This window comes from Stegodyphus dumicola, chromosome X1, assembly GCF_044657685.1.
Source record: "Stegodyphus dumicola isolate Sdum_Otavi_A_Nest chromosome X1, ASM4465768v1".
In the NCBI taxonomy this organism is placed as follows: domain Eukaryota; kingdom Metazoa; phylum Arthropoda; class Arachnida; order Araneae; family Eresidae; genus Stegodyphus; species Stegodyphus dumicola.
This window is the reverse complement of record NC_140780.1, coordinates 152,963,203-152,984,896: the sequence shown is the minus strand read 5'-3', so window position 1 is coordinate 152,984,896 and position 21,694 is coordinate 152,963,203. Positions and strand designations below refer to the sequence as shown.

The window sequence follows — 21,694 nt, the reverse complement described above, 5'->3', positions numbered from 1 at the left end:
CAAGCATTAATACACTTCAAAATTATTACTTCAAAATTAACTTTTATAAATAGTTTTGTACACAACATAATACTGAGACAAAATGTAAGACTACATGAATAAGATATTCAAGATGCCATTATGAATTGTTGTCTTTGTTTCCCATCAAATATTATGTCCTTAAAATACAAGTTACTGAGAAGACTGAATGCTTTTGCAAAGAATCAAAGTCATGAAACTATGAGTTCACCTACAAGACATGCGCATGTGCGCTGTATGTATGTATGTGCACTTTGTGCATACTACCAGATGAAAGCATGAAAATTCACATACAATCAGGAAAACAATGATCAATAATGACAGTAAATTAATGTTAAAAAAATTCACAATGGGGTGCAGAAAATTAGCCTGCAAGTTACATACAGGCTGAACAACAACATAAATAATTTAATAAAAACAGTAAAATACGAGGATTCATAGCTTTGATAAAAATAGTATTTTACAAATATTTGCATATTTAATACTTTACGTAACTGATTAAAAAAAAAAAAAAAAAAAAAAAAAAACAGGCTAACACCAGGAACTGATTATTCCATAACAAAATAAAAAATTTGGATTGGATTTGAAGTTCTGAATGTACAATTTGCTCTCAAGCAGAGATTTAGAAAAGCTATAACTAGTTAAGAAACAAAATTTTTACTTATAATACTAATATTTTCATAAATTATCAATTTTAAAACAGAAAACACATTAAAAAATTAAAATGCCAAATTTTCTTTAAATTTACAGAAGAATGTTATATTTTCTTAATTATTCCTTAAATCAAAATAGTTTAATAAGCCTTAAGTAATTAAATTCATAAACCTAAAGTTATTCAGAAGGGTTAAAAAAGCAGCATTTTATTCTAAACTCTAAAACTGATGTTCAGTTACAAATGCATCACTTCTTTACAAATTAACACATCACTGGAAATTAAAATGTTACCACAATTTAAGAGAACTATATGTTGTTATAGATAGAATTATTCAGTAACAGTTAATCACTTCACTATAAATAAATATCTAAATAGTAATCATAAAGAATGTGATCAGCCCGTGTGTTTCAAAAACAATTTGAACTTCCTTTAATTTAGCTTAGTTAAATGGCGAAGTTAGCCAAGACAGAAATAAATTCCTTTTTAAACAATTTCTCCTATTTTTTTTCATTATTTTAAAATAAAATATACTGTTAAATAACCTTGCATTACAACAAAAGTGAGGGTTTTTTTTTTTTTTTTTTTTTTTTTTTTTCCCTCAATTATGTTAAAAATGACTTTTTTCCCTTTGTTTGTTTGTTTTGTTTTCTAAGATAGCAAAATTCACCAAGTGCTGCATAACTGAGGCCTGTTCTGTAATGACAAATATGCATTATTTTCTTTTTGAGATATAAATAAAACATTAATTTAAAATGTAACTTTTAGTTTATTTGAATATGCCAAAGCCATGAGGGCTATCTATCTGCCTAAGAGGAGAGATCCCTTCGTGGAGGACTTAATGACCGAAACTGGGTCATTCATCTTATACATATGGGAACCCCCCCCCCCCAAAAAAAAAACATGTAGCTAACCTGTTCACCTAAGCTTGAACCCACACCAGGTACAACTACCAGAACTCGATAGTCTTAAACACTCAACCACTGGTGGAACAAAAAAACTGAAGCTCTAAAATTTTCTGAATTCCTTCAAAAATAATAGTACTGCATGTGAAAAATTTTGACAATCATACCTTTTACGAAAACAAGCTATATTATTCAAACATAAAAAATTACCTGAAATTGCTCGGATATAACAGCTTGGATAAACACAATTTTTTAAAGATATACGATTCTTTTATTTTCTTCATTAACAGGAAATCAAATCAATGTTTTAAAAGATTTTTTTTTGTTTTCTTTATTAGTTTAGAAATATGGATTATGATTTTTTTGTTTTGTTTTCTTCATTAATGGGAAATCAATGTTTTAAAAGAAAGAACTTTCTTGCTCCACTTTACTGGTTTAGAATATGGATTCTCACAAAATACTCCGAGATACGAAAAGAAATATTTTATTAAAATAGCTAAATTTGGTTTTCATAAATCTTATAAAATAGCTCGTTTTAGATTGTTGTTGTATTTGAATTAGTGGATTCTGTTTAAAATCTTAAATTTTCATACCTAAAAGTACATAAAAATGAAATTATCATAAATTTCAATATTTGCAAAGTAATGTTAAAAAAATTATAAGTATTTATTGGTTCAAAAAACTTTAAGGTTTAAATCACATATCTATAGTATTCTTGCATTTTTAAGTTTTATCAGAAGCTTAAGTAATTATATGCATATACATATGACAGTATAACATTAACTCTTCCCTAGGCTGAAGCAGATTTCATATAAGAACTTCCAAGTACCTCTTTAAGAGCAAAAAATCTTTTTTTGGAGGAATTGCTTGAATTTGAAAAAGAAAACCTACCAATATGGCACATAAAATTTCATTTTTCTAATAAAGTTTTAAATCAATAACTATTTATCATAAATTAAAAAGCCTTTTGCATTTTTAAAGCCAAGTTATCTAGTAATCTAATGCCAACTACCGTACTTGCCAACCTATAAGACACACCCTCCTTTTTTTATACACATTATGAAGGATAGAACTTTATTACTGATCATTATAATGAATTTACAGTATTTTAAATATCCAGTAATACAAAGTAATACTTTCTGCAAATACCCAAACTATGTGGGATAGAACACCTTTTAATCTTTTTTGTCAAAATCCAGACACTCTTCTCCAGAGCTAAATGAAGAGTCACTTGAAACCTCTTCCAAACCAGCATTTGAATCCTCATACAACAAATTGGCCTCTGCACCATCCAGTACATTACTAATGCAACACTTCTTAAATGATTTAACCCCTGTCTCTCACAGCATCCCATGAAGCTTTGACCCATTCACAAACTTGTGAAATGCTAGGCCTCTTCCTTCTTCCTGATGGTATAACCTCAAAATTTGAAGACTGCATCCAGCTGTTCCAACTCCCATTCATAAATCCCTTAAATGGTTTATTAATGCAGACATCTAAAGGTTGAAGCTGACTTCTGGAATTACAGCTGAGTTTTCAATTCTTTAAGTTTATTTTTAACATCTATTCTGTGAGAATGAAACTAACCCCATACTAGTAGGGCAGTTTCTTTAACAGGGCATATTGACCAAATTTTATCTATCCATAACTTCATTCCTCCTCCATCCAGCCACCCTTTTGCGTAAACAAAAGTAGTGGGGGCAATTTTTTCCCATCAGCACAGCAAAATAAAACATCCACACAGTGATTTTTTTCATGCCCTGAAGTTTTAAGAGTAACACTTCTTATACCTTTGGAATCTACAGTTTTGTTTGAGGGCACATCAAAAGTCAGAGGAACCTCATCCATGTTTCCTATTTGTGTAAGTTTAAAATTTTCACGTTTTTTGTGCATTAATGACAAATTGATGAAATTTAATAATTTTTTCTTCATATCTGTCTGGCATCTTTTGTGATATTTTTGTTTTAGTTTGCATACATAGCTGGTTTCTCTTAATGAATCTTGAACACCATGATGTTGATCCAGTAAAGTTGGCAATCTCTCTATCAGTCACTATCTCTTTCCCTTGATGAATAATCATTTTTGTACAGACTGAAAGTCATGCTTTTCTGTGGTGTAAAATCCAAATATTCAGCTCTGACTCAAGTTCAGGCCATTGTGCAGTTCCCCTTTGTAGGTTATGTTTACTGACAGTTGCATTTTTTAGATCCTCTTCCTGATTCTGCCAAGTTCTTATCATTTTCTCACTTAAGGGTGGCCCGAAATGCCTCTCTGCCACTCTGTTTCCATGTTCTTTAGCATATGCAAACACATGTAGCTTATATGCTATGATACAGAAATGCCAATGTTGTTTTTGAGCCATAACTTGCCAACAAATTTAAGAAAATTGAACAGTAGAAATTCCACACACTTAAAAGTAGTTCAAAAAAATTGGAAAGTTTAAATGAACCCAGCTGTTATCATCAATAACAGCGCATGTGCATTCACTGAACTCTATGTAGCTGTTATTCCCACACTCCACAAGGAAACAAGAAAAAAATCACGTAATGCCAAATGGAGGAAATTTCCAGAAATTAATGTAATCAAAAACTGGGTATCAACGCATAAGACACACTGGCATATACAGCACTAAGTGATGATGGGGTAGAGCTACACTAAGATTTATAAATTCTGCAGAGGTAGTTTTAAGACAGATTTTGAAAATTGACACTGCAGCGGAGCTGATGCACTCACATTTGATTTACAGTTTGAATAATTTGATTTCATGTATGAAAGCCATTTGTTTCAAGCACCCAGTATATGATTTTACCAGCCTAGTAAAAGTAGTTCTCCGTATTTTCAAACCTAAAATTTCACACAGCATTGCCCACTCACCAGTAGCCGGATGATCTAATGTTATTAATAGTTTTGGTTCTTAATATGATGACATTTTCATCCTTTGAGAGAAGTGACATTTTTGGTGCCATCCAAATTCTTTGTCTGAAATGTCTACATGTGAATGTTAGGTGAAAACTATTCAAGAGGCGGGGAATGTTACTCAAAATGGGATAGTAATAACTGAAACATATTTAACAGCAAGGAATACTACTTGAGAATCTCCCATCAAAATTTATTTCTAAAATTTTCTTTTAGGACATTCTTTAAGATCATTATACACAGCTATTAATTCAGACTTGAAAAATAAGCAGTATGGACAGTTTAATTATATCTAATTTCTTTACAACAAGGATACTGCTGAACCCTCTTCCAGAAAACTGCCATTTATAGTTATCAAGGGTAAGCACGAGTTTGCATATCTGCTGCTCCTAGACCCAGGGATTTTCATAAGAACATAATCATTTTTGCAGCATGCTGAACTTAAGTTGTGTTTTAAAAACATTGTTTGATGAATGCTTATGTAGGAAAACATAGGTGTTATGGTGAATTAGAATACTATTTATATTTAATACTCAGGGCAGAACTATTTTGGATAACTCCTGATCACTGTCATTTACAGGAAGAAAAATAAATGAAAATATTTAATTTTTATGTGCATTAATTTGGACAATAATGCTATAATGGGCTATTTTGCCTTACATACAGAAGCCTCCTTTTAACATTTTATTTTCATTTAAACTGCACAACAAAAATAATTTATAATATTTGTAAAAACAGAGAAAAATAAATTTTTATTTTTACTTTAGAATATTACACCAATTTATAACAATGTATTTGGGGGGGTATGACTAAAATTGTTACTATTAAAGTTAGCTGCACGAGTATCTGCAAAAAAATTCAACTTTATAAAAAATGAAATTGCATAAAAATTTATAGTATCCCATAAATAGCCAGAAAGATTCGATTCTGGGAATCTTCTTCAGGAACATTGTCAACATAAGCGCACTTGAGAGGTATTGCAAAACCTGTTTAAAATTCATTAATTTTGAGGCACTTTTTTTTTTTTAATCTTTGCTTTTTGTCATTTACTCATTTAGGATGCTCTTTTAGTACAAACTAGATTTTTAATTCACAAAATCCATCAATGACTATGAAGTTACAACATCTCTAGCCCAGAGAATTCGCAGTTTATTATTTGTACATTCTGAGATTACTTGCTTACATTATAAAATATGTATTATATCTCAAGAATGAAACAATGCAAAGAAAAGCTGATTTTTGAAAAAATGTTGACAGGTCATATTCAGATTCAAAGATTTAATGTTGTTTATCATTTCTGTTTTGGATAGACCAAATTTTGATTTATATCAAAATTTAGTTTTAATATATATCAAAAATTTTTTCACTGGTTACAATGTGGAACCTATTTAGCATTGTAATGGATCTTAAACTCTGGATATTTTATGATCATTAATTTCTCACAATAAAAATATGAAGGTTATTATGACATGAGAAAGAGAGAGATCGATTTTCATAATAGGATATCTAAAATTAACTTCTATTTACTCTATGCAGGAGGGAAAAAAATCATATATCTAATATATTTATAAGAATTTGAATTCAGGAACATATTACAGTATTCATTAAAGTAATCTCATTTATACTATGCATTCGGCCACGGTGGTATAAAATTTATGAACTTGGTAGTTTTGAAGGCCCTGGGAAAGGTCACTTATTGGCCGGCCTCGGGGTCTGGCATGTCCTAGCGCGGCATAGTATTAGCCCAGGGGTTATCCCCTGGGTTCGCTGGGCAATGTCCCGCTGTGACGGGCAGCCCGAGCGACTGCTAGGTAGAAAATAACAACCAGTGCTGTCAGAGAGACTTCCTCGGCAGTGCGCCTCCCTCTCTGAGAGGCCAGAGTGGAGGTTAAACCTCTGCGCCTGGTTCTAAGGAGTCGGGGGACCTGTAGTGTGATTTAGTTCACAGAGCAGGGAATGCCAAAATCTTGTTGTTATACTATGCACACAGAACCTTTATATGAGTAAATGACGCACCCTTTAAAAATTCCTAAATATCATTGTAGCTTGATGCATTTCTATATTGGAAATTGTTCCACATTACAGTCATGGTGATAAATGTTAAAGTTCCATAAATGAGCATCTTTAATTATAAAAGCAAATTTTATAGCACAAAATATTTTAGTGAAAATAGTTTTCTTGCTTGTTATTTATTTTAACTTGTGAACTTTATGTATAAAAAAAGAATTGGCTTTTGAGTCAAGCTTCTTGAGGTTTTATTTAAAAAGGATCAAAGCAAGTCCCTTAAGAGAAACAGGCCTTTGCCTTTTTTCCATCTATTTAAATGTGCAACTCACACTCTTTTTTCGTTCATGGTTTCATTTCGGCTTTTCTGTGATGTTTTTAATTGTTTATTCAGATCTGGGTTAACAGATGGTGTCAGTCGTCCGTATTTCTGAATATAGAAATATACAAGCATTACACACTCCTTTCAAAGCACAAGGATGTCTGTAGTTAAACTCTAAATTCCATCAGACCTAACTGCTCGACACTTTGCTAACCATATACCCCCAAATCCCATCAAGAGAGAGTGTCGAAGATAGCATGCTATAAATTTGCAAAGGAACACAAATTTAGTGCTAAGACTGTGAGGTAGGATTTTGCCTTGAGCTTTGTTTCAAAGTTTATGATACTAAACTTCATTTCTAATAAATGTTTTATATGTATTTTGCATATTTTCATTTTACCTTTGTATTTCATAAAATAAATCTTAATTTAACCGAGATTAATTTTCAAAGTTTTGCTTTTACATGATTATTCTTCAATTTCAATTTTCCAACAACCTTTATTGATGATCTTTTACAGAAAAGAAAACTCTTTTACAAAAATTTTTGTATATTTTAACTCTAAAATATACAGATTTGAAATATGTTATAAAAAATATGCAATTTCTGAACCTATTTTGATAAAAAAATTATGCAGCAAGAGCTGTGTAATTTTAACAGTAAGAACTCAAAATATCTAGATTAATTTTGAGTAAGCTCATCTAGAGTTGCTGTTATTAACTACTATACATATTTCTATATATATATATACTATTACATACTAATTGCTATGCAAGTAAAAGAACTTTAATTGTTTCATTTATTTTGTTTTATTTTATTTGTTACATTTAAAGTTAAAAAGAATAAAATTTTTATTTCAATTAAATAAAATGCAAAACTGACTTTATTTTGACAACTTTCAAAAATGAATTTAATTTCTATTCATGTAGACCTTAAAACTAAATGCATAATCTAATTTTTATTTAAAAAGTTGCATTTATTTGCACAAAGCAAAAATTATTTCCACTCAAGCAGAACTGAACTGTGCTGATCATGTCTATTTAGTCCGTTTTCATAACAGAAGAAATGGCTTAGTGGAGTAAACCAAGAATAGAATATATATATATATATATATATATATATATATATGGAGGAGGTAAGATAAAAAATATGTAAATCAGCTTTACAATATATTTAACCCTCTTAATTCCTCTTTTTTTAATTTGGTTATTTCCTCTTTATTCTAAACAAATTAATAACATTTCTAGACCGTGTCATTTCTAGATCAGCCTATGTTGCATGGCTTGCTTATAGTTATTATGAATTCAACAGTTTAGCATTCTATGCAAGCCTTCTTTAATATGTATCGATGTTCAAAGCTATCGAGTATCTATGCCATCAATATTTCTGTGTATCTATGTCTCAGTGTTCCCACATAAGTACTTCTAAATTTGTTTTTAATTGCCTAATACTTGCACAAAAGCTGCAAATTAATAAAATAAAAACTTATTTACTAATGGACTATTTAGCATATTATCTCTCCTTTGATAAAGATAGTTAGAATTCTATTGAAATGAAGTAACTTATAAGCATATTTAGAAAATGAATCTCGAAAAATTTTTTAAATGGAAACATTAAAAATAAATCAAGAATAAATTGAAAATGGAAACTTTTAAAAAGGTAAAATTAAAATTGAAAGTGTAATCAATAAACCAGGTAATTATCATTATTGACTGGAAATTAGTTGCATTTTCAAGGAGAACAAATCAACTTCCAATCAATTAACAATAATTAATAAATGCAAAGGTGTTTTGTCTTTTTCTCAAGTAAGAAGAGCTTAAGCTAAGTAAGCAGAGTTTAAGCGAGATGAATTTAAGTAAAAGCACTGTAGAATTCAGTAAGAACATGGCAGTTCTGTCAAGTTTAAAAATAAATTTCAAAATCGTGAGATATTATTGGAAAAGTGAGTAGTGGTATATTTTTACTTCAGAAAAATGCCCCCCCCCCAATACCTTTGCCTTTGATCATGTTAACTTGATGTAAACTTTGTAAACATAATGAACAGAATGCAATCTTTGTAAAAACAATTAAATAAGTAAGAAAAGGTGAAAAAATTATATTCACATAAGGAAAAAGGTATAATTAAAAATATATGAAAAGGAAGCAGATAATATACTAAATAATCCATTAGTAAATAAATTATATATACACAAACACATACACCACTTCCTACTAATTTTTATAAGCTATCCATTTGCAGAATGATATAAGTTCAAAATGGAACTATTGGAATGCTATTGAGTTAAATGAAACGAACATGCAAAAACTTGTTTATCGGTTTTCAAAAAATATTTTTTTATATTACACCAATAAATAAATCACGGTATATTTCCATTAACTAATTTAACAGTTTTTTAAAAATATAATATAGGCTGTATTTTTTAAAATTTAAATCTTAAAGGGAAAATTAAAAATGTATAAATAAAGTAATTGTACATTTATCTCACAAGGCCTTAGAAGAACAATCAATCAACTTTGTTCAACTTTACTGAAGTTTCTACTATTTTAGTTTTGAATCGAAACAGAATCTTAGCATCTATTGCAATCATTTCCCTCTCTCAAGTTATTAAGATGAATGTAATATTAATATTAAATATTAATACAATAACAACAATTCCTACACATATACAGAAATACTAAATTTTCATAAATACAAAGAACATTTTAACAAAATTTAATTTGGCTTTAATAAGAGATATTTTGAAAAACCTTTAACCTTTTAACTGTCATCAATGTCACGCCCGAATATTACTCGGGCTAATTTTTTTTTTTTTTGAGTGCATCGTATTGTTATACCCGAATATATATTGTGAGAAGTTTATTTCGGCTTCAGTTCAACAGATGGCAGCATTTGACTGAAGGTTTCAAAGGATAGAGGTTAAAGTTCAAAGTGCGCGGCAATTTTTTTGATTTTTTGACTTTGAGGCAAACATTTCATTTTTGGAATAAAAAATATTGACAATTTACGCACCCAAATCATCAAAATAACTTGACAGTTAAAAGGTTAATTTAACAACAAAGAAAATATTTCTGGTTAATATAAGGTAACAAAACTGAAGATACCATCCCAGAAATTAAACATTAAATAAATATTGTTATAAATGAAAATAAATTTTTATGAACTGAGGAAATAAGCTTTTATGAAACAGGAAAAAATATTTAGTAATAACATGCATATTTGTGTTATTTGTTAGAGAAAAGACTAGTTCTTTTAGGAAAGGAAAAATTCGTGCATTTGTATTTTTTTTTTTTTTTTTTTTTTTGAGTAAAATTTAAACAAATTCAGGCTTAACTCAGTTTGAAGTTTTTTTTAGTAAAATTAGAGTGTAACTGAATAAATGCATATGATGTACATGGTCAAGATTAAAACTAAACTTGCACTGATTAGACACATCTGATATTTATCCATATCAATTAAATATCTTCCCTTATGTACATGGAATTTGTATGTAAGAAGAGAACAGAATAAAGAACAAACAAAAGACAAACTATGTAGCTAAAATTTCACACAACCCCGAGTAATTTCACTGCATGTATTAAATCTTCAATCACTTTCCAAATAAATATTTAAATGACAGATATTTTATTTTCAAGCTCTAATAGAAATACTTGCATCCAAAATAATCTTAAAATTTTTACTGAATAATGAATCAAATTATCACAATAGTAAAAATTTAGGATAAACATTATTTGAATAATCTTTTGTTTTTCTGCTTGTAATGACACTGATTATACTTACACAGTAAAAACTTTTCAATTTACGCAAAAAGGAAGGATCAGCAAACAAATATAACCAACCAAAGGAAGCAGAATATGAGGCAGAATTCCTCCGCAAAAGCAATAAATATCACAAAGTTTTAATTGCCATGATCACATCTTACTGACAGCTAAATGTAAAAGTTAAATGCAGGAAAAAGTACTTTCTAACAAGATCACCAACACTTGTTGCAGATTCAATCAGAGTTACAAAATTGCACTACAAATTATGAGCAGTATATTGGATCTGCCTTGATGCAGATTCAAACTCCCCCTTCCCCCAAAATGTTTGAACATTAATAGAATATTCTCTAAACTCCTTGCACTTCCTAATTTACTTAATAAATTATTTCAGTCAATAAATTATTTCAGTTGCACAATTGGAACTATTTGCAGTTTTCTTGCTTAGTGGCAAACCTTTTTCACATACATTTTCACGATAATAAAGTATTAGAATATTACAACTTTTAGAATCCATATAAATTAACACTGCTTTGATATAATTTTATATTTACTTTTATTATTATAAATACTGAGGTCACCCCATGGTGCCAACGAACACTTGCATTTCTGAAATATACTTTCCTAGTAACAAAGACCCCTGATCTACATCTTTATAGCAGACCTGCTGCAGGGTGTTAATCTGTTTCTCAATATGTTGTAATACAGTTCTTTGCATTATCATTTCCTTTCCTTTCTTGATACCAACTTTTGTTTGCCATGGAAGAAGCAAAGTTGTATAACTTGCAAGTTATGGTAATGCTGAAATTAAATTTTTCATGATGTTCTGGATTATCTTTCCTAAAATACAGTAACTCTAGTATAGGCTTCCTTTCTCTATGTGAAATAAACATTGAAAAATCAAAGCAAACTTAATCCTCATATAACTGTTTATATGCTTATATCTAATTTATGAACTAAATATCCTTTCAAACTTAATTACTGATTTCTTACATCAATCCAACAAGCTCACACATCTACATCATCTATAGAATTTAACGGCTGAATAGTTTTTCTTCAACCAATCCTAATAAAGCTGCCAAATAATAACTAGAGGAAATATTAATAATACAGTTTAATTTCTTTACACCACAACCTGCTTATGGAGAGAAATTTAAATGACATTTTTTACTCAATTTTACACAGTTAATTATATGCTGCTTAACATTATTTCCTTTTTTTTTATCCAAGCTATTTCACAATGGACACATCGATTTTCATGGTAAATCCTACAATATACATATGACAATACAGGTTGGACACAATTCTGTTAGATGAACATTGATAGAAAAGTTTTATAAAGTGTTTATTTACAAAATAAATGAATCAAATATTGAATTAAAGATAATTCTTGAGACAACCCACAAACATTACTAAACAGTCCAAGAGATTTATAATACCCAACTACTGTAACATGCACTTTCCATCTTCTTGCTGATCTCAATCAGAATATCTATACACAAATTATTGCTATTGTTGACACAAATCTACTTCCAGATCAGGATGAATAATGTTGTGTAACCGGAATAGTGGTTAGTGATGCTGACTGCTGTACCGAAGGGCCAGTATTTGAATTCTGAAGAAAACATGGATGTTAGTAAATGTATAGTATATGTGTGGCATGGGAAAGTATGTGGGAGCCGTAAGTCCTCTTGAGAGGTTGGTGGTAGGGGAAGAGGGGTGGAAGACCACTGGACCTGTCCCCCCCGAGGTGCTCTTCATCAAAATTGGGGGCAAAACTAAACAAAGTCATAATGTCACCCGTATGGTGCTCAAGGTTCTGCCCAACGACAGGTACAATCTTACACACCTTGCCACAAAGCATTTTGTGGGCTTGTTCTAATGTTACTGTCAGACAAGTGAGATAAGTCACAACAGGATGAACAATAATTAAGCATATCATAAAGCAGTCATAAAAGAGGGACAAAACTGGGATTTTTACTACAATGAAAAAATAGATGGGTCTTTTTCAAAACATGGACAAGTGATTTATGGAAATTTAACTCATGATAAACCCACAGAAAAAAATTCAGCAGCTCCAACTAAAAAATTATTTATTATCCTAATGATATTAGATGAGTATAACTGCAATTAACACACTGACCAGAAAATTATTATGGAAGACCTACGGAAAAGGGAAACCAAATTTTTCGTGCCATATGCACTGACTGTAAAGAGAAAGAAGCAACCAAACTTGTATGAAATAGCCCACAGTAATTTTAGTTTTCATAATTTAACTAAGAAGGAAATATTCTGCAGATGATCCAGAGACAAACAATCATCCACAAGGTAGGATAAAATTTGCTTTAAATACAAAAACTTTGATTCTGGAAGCCACAACTAAAGATCATACTTGAATGGAATTAAGTATTTCATAAGGATTTTTCTGAAGGGTTGACATTAAACTTTTTGCTCTACAAAGAAATAGCAGATTTCCTTCAAAAAATAATTTAACATATTAACCCCCCCCCAAAAAAAACCTCAACTAGGTAGCTGATTTCTGTTGCATGAGATGCCTCCTTGCAAAATGCAAATATTCTTAATCATCTTTTACCACATTTAATCCCTGTGAATTTATACCCTAATCATAATGATGCATCATTTTGACAATATTTCCGAAAAAGGTAATAAAAGAATAAAAAGTATTATACCAAGAGATGTTTTACATAAGCAATTCTCCCTCACTCATGTATGCATATAGGAAAATAATCTTTTTTAAACTTTTCCAAAATGTAATAAATAAAATTTCAGTAAACAGTAAAATTTAGTAAATTTTTTTCTAATAGCAACAGATAACATGATAGATAAACAAAAATATATTCAACTAATACACCTTGATAGATTCAAAAGCTGAACACACTTAATGCACAGAATAATGCAGACTACTGTTAAAATCAACATTTACACACATTAGAAGGACATTCATCATGATGTAAAAGTTTTCAGTGTTGTTCCAAATACGAATGCAACTGCTTTTTAAGTGTTCCTACTCATTTGATAGTAGTTTTCTTAGCCAAAATAATTATAAGCAATTTGAAACTGATATGTTTTTATCAAACCTGGAAGCATGGATAACATCAGCCCCAGAGTGAAAATGAGGAAATCTCCTTATTAGTCTCTCGAGTGGGGAAACTAAATTAATTAGACATAATAGTTAATGTTATTTTATTCAGATGAAAATCCATCTAGGACCTGGTCTGAAAAGATTTTATAAGCTACTTTGATAATTGATACTATCAATTCACTCGATGAATGGACTAATTAACATGATTGCCAGACCTCAGACATGGTGAACACTTATCACAGAACCCAGATGGGAGAGGCTGTCATCCTCTCTCTTTCCCTAAGGTATTTAAGTTAGCTAATAATAAAAAAAAATTACATATGGTGCTCGCTCTCTGCTGTAAGATGCGATAATTTACCTGTTAGCACAGAGAAAATGCCAAGCAAGAAATCTGCTATATTTCATTATAGCAAAGAACACGTCATTGTTGCCAATATCAAATTCCCTAAGCAGACCTATTCCTGGAATATTATCATTGTGACAAAAATCTATGGGAAATATACATGACGCCCAACTACAGTTCAGAAGCCAAGAATATCACCATAGCATAAATGTGCAACATGGTAAAGTAATAAGGCAAACATGAAAAGTTTTATTCATACATTGCATGTGTAAAACACCAACACTACACAAAATAATAATAAAATGCTGAACTTTCAGTCCTCACATGCATGAAATGAAGAATTCTTAACATTTTAACATAATCCTCAAAAACCAAGAGAGGACAGAACACACAAATCACTGCAAAAAAATTGAAATAGCGATCCAAATTATGTGTGTACAACAAAGCATGCAACGACTATCTGCATTCTAAGTTAATGAGAATCAACAAATAAATTATCACAGTTTTAAAAAAATCTGAAGTGAATTTCTTCTTGTTTTGGACCCTTAACATGACTAGATTTGAATTCTGAAATGGTAATTCTAGTCAGTAACCCTCTGAGCGGCATGGGTTTTAGGATTTGTCATGAAAACCTGTATTTATGCAGCATTTACAGTCAAAAGTCGTTAATTCGGACACCCATAATCCGGACCTCAAAGCTACAAACTTTCTGCGCATGCGTCGCATTTACGCATGCGCGTAAGACCTTTACGGCTACAAATATGCGTGTGCGCATGCGCATAATACGTTTACGCATGCGCATTTAATGTATAACGGAGGGTATGAGCTAAGCTAAAATTATCTAATTCAGTTAATGTTGCAGATTGCATTGTTCTTTAATCTTCGAATTGGATCTGGCTTATTATTTTTTGAAGACTGTTAGAGCAATTTTATAAAAGTAAGCTTGAACTTTCGATTATGTCAAATAGAATTTCCAATATATATTTACTAATATGTAAAGGATCTACAAAGCGAAATTATGTTTCGAAATCCAAAATCTGTTTATCAATTTCATGCCGCGGCGCACAATGAATTTGAAGTTGATCTGTCAGCACTATCCTGATCTTCAGGGCAGATGTTTTTATTTGGCTTATAATTCCTTACTAAATGTAGTATTTCATTTCAATGTACTCCGTCTTTGATATGATTTAAATCAAGTTCCTCGTCATTATAATTTGCTTCCGATAGTTAAGAAAGTGACACAGAGGTTAGTGAAAACGAAAAAATTTCGATTGACAAATTAGTCGGTATTCTCGACACAGCAATTATAGGACTTGAACTGCGGAACTTTGTAACTAAACAAGAAATTATGTCTGTTTATAGAATTAAAGAGAAAGTATTATCACATGAAACGAAGCAACTGAAACAACTTACATTGAAAGAAATGTTTAATAAAGTAAACAAATAAATATTAAGCTTTTTCTTTTTGTAAATTTTGATACCCTTTAAATCATAATTGTTCTTTATTTCATAAATTATGGTTTCATATTTTTTATTTTGTAATTTCTGCATGCCATCTTACCAGATTTAAACTGATGATCTATAATCCGGAATCGCCGAAGTCCCGACGAGTCCGGATTAACGACTTTTGACTGTATTAGCTAAAATTATATAATTATTTATTTTAGATTCTACTTTCATAAACTTACATTCATTTACATTATTAAAGAAAGTAAGAAAGAAAAACATCTTAAGTCTAATAAGTATCAAGTGACAAGCGGCATGACTGGCTTTATCCAGTCATGCCGCTCAGAGGGTTATATTTGCAGCTATATAAAAAAAAATATCCCCCCCTTTTTTTTAAGATCAGATCAGATTTGCTACTTTTGTATAATTAATATGCTATTATAATTTAAAAAAGAATAATAATTCAAAATTTAAAGCTTTTCTACATAACTTTTTTTACACTCTTCACTAATGTTCTAAATTTTAAAATTCCAGAAAACCATCCAAATCTATTTTATCCGCCTTTCAAGATTGTTGTTTCTAAGATTGTTTTGAAGCTATGTTTGATACATCACAAAATTTCTTAAATTAGACAGCAAATGAAATTTACTATTTACATTCAGTTTTAAAAAATTATTTGCGTAAAATATATAAAAAATGTAATAAAAATACAGAATTAATTTGACTGCAGATAAAATATCAAAAGTGATGTAAAGCATTAAACCATAAGAAGAAAATAAATAATCTAATTACATATTTTCACTTAAATTTACCAAATAATTTTCATGAATAATTTCAAAAAGAATAAAAACTATTTTTAAAATCTCCTTGCCAAAAATATTAAACCTGACAAAACTGAAGACCAAAAGTTCATACAAGGAATGCATGTGAATGTTTTATATATTTCAATAAAGTTATAATGTGTAATTCTTATTTTCAGTAATATTTAATTATTTTGGAGTATGTATTGTGTATAAATTTTTTAAGCATGTCTCATGTGCATAATATTATTATGTGTTCACAGTGACGAGTTTCTTGAATGTACATTGTATAACAATTTCTAAAACTCAATGATTAAAAAGCAATGACAAAAAATTAATTATACTGGAAACATTCCTAAAAACAGGATCATTATGAGATCAAATTCATTTAAGTTTGTGATATTACTTCTTCCATTTAGTCCTTGTGTTTTCTAATATGGCAATGAATACCTTCATATGCATCAGAAAAGTCTAATCTACTCAATTCTTTTCAATTTCAATATGATGGCTACTAACTGTATTTTAAGATATTTTTTGGCTAAGGATTTCAAGTTTATAAGTGATCTTTTTTTGTCAATAAAAAATATCAAGCTCCCACTTTGTCACTCAATGAGTTAAAAATTAGAAAAAAAAAAAAAAAAAAAAAGATACCAACAGAAAGATACCTTTTTGATATCCCAGATACCCTGGAATTATTTCTATCAAAATTAACTGGGAAAAAAAAAAAAAAAAAAAAAAAGAGAAATACTTGGAAATATATAAATGTGAACTTACAAAGAAGGTAATAAAAATAATGAGCTATTCAGAAAAATAGGAGTATTATTATTATTAATGTGTTCTGCCATAAGGTGCCATGGAAGGGAGGGATGCCTTTGTGGAGGACTTTCTAAGGGACATTAGATTGTATTAAGATGTTACACATGAGGAAAACCACGAAAACGCCCATGCAGACAGCCCGTTTGCAGGATTCGAACCCTGGACCGAACTACCAGTGTTCAGGGACTTTACCGCTCAGCTGCTGATGGGCCGAAAAATAGGAGTTATTGAGTACAAATCATTTTCCATTAACTGGAGTGTAATGTATCTCGTATACATCCTTGCGGATAAATTAAGGAATCAAGAGTTATTTTCCTCTCCATCCAGCGAGTTTTTCAAAATGTAACGACATTTAAATAATAATCACAATTTATAACTGCTCTGTCAACCGAAAAGATTCCAGAATTACTTTTAAAGGGCAATTTAATTTATGAAATCAAAGTTCAGATGATTTTGAACAAAGCTGCAAAAGAGGCATCTGTGTAAAATTACAGCTCAAAAGAGATATTTACTAGAAATGTTTCTATAACACAAAAGTTTCTATAATATTTCTTCTGCTCAATCTCGTGCAGCTTAAAAAATGTTCAAGATCTTAGGTTAGCGAATAAACTTCTAATATTAAATTTTAAGAATAAAAAATTCATACAAAACAATTTATTGTATTCTGTACAATAAATAAAACATGAAGTTTTATCCTATCTCTATATATAATCAATGCGATACAACCTACAAATTTAAACCATAGATAAAATCATTATTAATCACTGACACTATCTAGTTTAATGAGTATAAAGAAGTTCAACAAATTTACCACAGTTTCGTAAGGCAAATACAGATTTACTCAGAAGTATTAATAGTATTTAATGCAGATTGCACCTCTCCTGCATTATTACAAGCAAATCTGGGAATATTTAAATAAAATGATACATTCATTCTATTTTAACTGAATATATTTTCTTCTCTTTAAATAAAATTATTAAGTAACAAAAGTTATTTTAGCATTTCCTCATGTGTTGAAACATAATCTGCAATTTCTATAAGAATTTAAAAATGCCAGACAGAAGGAGGAGGAGTTTAATTTAAAACAGCACATATTCTGACTTTATTAAGGAAGCATACTGAGATATTATTTAGCAGCTTACAAACTAGATTGCATAAAAAAGGGCTTATATGTTGCACATTATTTAGCTTTTGTAAAATATGTTTCTACAACAATTATAAAAAGAATAAAATCTGCACTTTTTAATAAAGAAAGAGAGACCAGTTCACATAATATTCATATATAATATTTCACACTGAAAAAATTTCAGTAGATGTAGCTACTGTTACAATTACATGAAACAGACCCAGACTCTCATTAAAGTTAGCAAAGGGAAGTTCAGCTCAGAACTGGAAAATGATCTCTGAAGTTTTACCTCTAGCTTAATTTGCCTTTCAAGTAACATTTTTCCAATTCATTGAAAAACATGGAATAAAACTATATTAACCTTTTTTCAAAGGTCAAATTTTACATCAAATTATCCCTTTTTTTAAATATCAAACATAAGCATTACATAAATTCCACACACAATTTTTGAAATTTGTTTAAAGATAAAAGTGAGACAGTTCTTATTTCAGGAGGGAAATGATTAATACTAAGTGTTGGAGTAAATTACTTTTAAAATATGACTGCACAGCCTTTTACACTACAAAATCCCCCTTTACTAAAAATCTGTAATATGAATCTTCAAACTATTTTCTGTACATATATCCATAATCAGTACAATACTATACAGATGATAAAAGGAAAAATAATGTCATTTACTATACATCAAAATTATAAATAGCTAAAAAATGAAATTTATTATTCTTGTAGTTAAGGTAAAAAATACCATCTTCTCTTGTTTAATTAGCTGATGCTAAAAACTATACGAGGCAAATGCAAATGTGATGTGTAATAAATTGCAAATTTTTCTGTTGTAATTAATCTGTGAATGTAACAATTTCACCCTTAAAAATGTTTTAAAAATTTCGGTCTATTAGAATACCAGATTCTTTTAACATCCCTCTTTTAAGCCCCTAAAAAGTAAAGATTTAATATTTTATTAAATGCATAAATATTACAATTAATTTTATGCAAACTTAAACACTTATAAACGAGATGTTCTAAGGATATAAAATTTTCATTAAGCTAGCTATGCTATCAAACTGAAAAATAAGCCCCATTTCCAAATGCTCAGCTCTTCAAAAGAATATATAATAAAACAACTATTTCTTTCAGCAAGAGCAGATACACATTTGTTCACTTAACATTTAGAATAAATGAATGTCAAATTAGTCCCCACACCTTAATTTTAAAACTTGCTGATTTTATTAGTTCAGATGTCATTTTAAGCATTTAAATTCAGCACTATAGCTTAGTTTGCCAACTTTGTTTAATACCTTATGAATCAATGAACCAGAACCAATGAGACATACTATAACAGAAGCTGTATATTATTTATATGCTTAATAAGATAAAATTTATTTCCTTACACGCAGGGAAAATAATTACGGCATATTATCACGCATTACACTGTGAATTAAAATGATGAAAATACTGAACAGTAAAAATGGGAAAGCTAAATCTGCAGTTAAAATGGCTTAGAAAAAAAAGTGGGGGAGAGGAGAAAACAATGAATATTTTCTTTTCAAGATAAATTATTTTACACCTTTGCAAAATGAATGGGTGATTGTGCAACGACATAGACATATGACTAACAAACAAACAAGCAAATAAAAAAAGCATTTTAGAGATTAACGTATCCTTTATATGACAGATCATTTAAAATAATGAACAGCAATCCTATCAAGTAGTCAGATACCCCATTATAAGTTTGTAAATCGTATTAGTTCATCATTACCTATTTACAATAGTAAACAAACAAGGGCTGTACACGGAACACTATGCGGTTTCGATGTTTACGACGGTTTGTTTGGAATTATGCAAATCAGAACAATGTTTATATACATGATACAATATATTCGAGCATATACTCAGCGTATTAAACGACAATGATGTAGCACTGGGTATTTAAATATCGTGTTTATTTTCTTAGCTACACACATCTGTCGCCGACCACTGTTAATATACGATTTCAGCAAACAAATGATGTGCTTCACAGAAAATTTTACATTTTTAAGGAATATTTATATGCTTCTTTATCTGTGCATTAATAAGAAATAATCAGTTTGAATTGGATAAGATTATACACGCAAGAAATGCATCATGCAGTTATAGACATGTTAATCGTACGTATAGGGATTTTTCCAAGATCAAATTTTTAGTTTGTTATTAGTATATGTTAGTAAAATCATACAAATTTTAGATATGCTCTGGTAAGAATTACAGTTCAGTTACTCAAAACCAACTGATACCGCTTACCATTTTCTGCTGGATCGCCTTTTTTAGTAGTTGCAGCATTTCCCATATTTGTGTGTGTGGACAGAGGTATCCTCAGATGTGTAGATATCTAATACAATTTTAATTGCAGGGTTTTTAAAGAACAAAATATTTCACAAATACACATTACAGTATATACTCGACCGATCCATCGCTATACAGAACAAATCCTAACACCTTACGACGGAAACGGCTGAGCCTAAATTATTGTATTCTTCCGCAAAGCACTGTATAAAAATTATGTAGCGAAATATTTTCTGGGCTACCTATACGCTGTTGAAACTTTCTCGTACATCCGTAACTAATTAATTACACCAAATTTAGGCATAATTTACTTTCTCCACCGTGAGAGACTCCTACTAACACGGTACTCTTTGGTCATCGTACATATACTCATCTGGCAAAATGGCTGCCAGTTATCTGACCTATTATGGGACAAGAAGGAGGGCTTGCGCGCCGGCGCAACCGCTACTACAAGCTAGTTTCTGCTCCCACTTGGCTGAATTGATGAAGCAGAATAATCTCGCATTCTCAGCGCAATAGCAGACATATGACGACAATATCTCGAGCCAAAGCCAACCGTCGCTGTCAAAATCATCGTCTGCCAATGAATGGATAATGTCAGAAAAAAGGGGTGGGGAGGGGGTAACAAACATCACCGTAGAAAAAATTCGCAAATTTCCATCTGGACACGCGGCTCAGCGCGTTACGTAGCGATTTTCATTTTGGAATATACGACAAGATCATAGAAGGAAAACGTATAAATTAACACGGAATATGCGCGAAAAAAATTTCTGGACTTTCTAGTTGTACTGAACAGTCAACTTAACTACATTACCCTTTTTGTAATTTAAACTGTTGGTTATTAAATAAATTTGTGCTTTATTAACACAACACACACATGTCTGAAATAATATAGCAATTCACTTGTCTACTCGAACTAAAAAAAAAAGAAAATAAACTGCAATCTAAAAAGTTCAGATTTCAGTCTAAAATCTCGTATAAGACCTTGCCATCAAAAATTTCAAACAGTTAAAAAAGTACTAAAAAGTTAAAAAACACTGAATGTCATAAAAATTATAAATAGCTGCAGTCTTATCTCCGTAATTCAGACTCCACCTGAAGTAGTTTTAAGTAAATTTCTTTTCCATTTAATTAAAGTCGTATATTTTTAAAACAGCTGTGCAAAATAGT

At 30.1% G+C, this 21,694-nt stretch overlaps 1 protein-coding gene across 12 annotated transcripts in view; it reads right to left on the bottom strand.

Annotated features, from left to right (window-relative positions):
* The window catches only part of Pka-C1 (Protein kinase, cAMP-dependent, catalytic subunit 1), a 581,879-nt gene that overhangs the window by 78,530 nt on the left and 481,655 nt on the right, over window positions 1-21,694 (bottom strand). For 2 of the 12 annotated variants that reach the window (XM_085808134.1, XM_085808135.1), the window contains exon 1: window positions 20,483-21,022. The exons of 9 other annotated variants lie outside the window; for them this stretch is intronic. In XM_085808134.1, coding sequence (XP_085664260.1) covers window positions 20,483-20,528 — 46 coding nt within the window. In that variant the 5' untranslated portion in view covers window positions 20,529-21,022. Of the gene's footprint in view, window positions 1-20,482; window positions 21,024-21,694 lie in introns of those variants that run through there. One more of the 12 variants, XM_085808133.1, reaches the window with a different exon arrangement.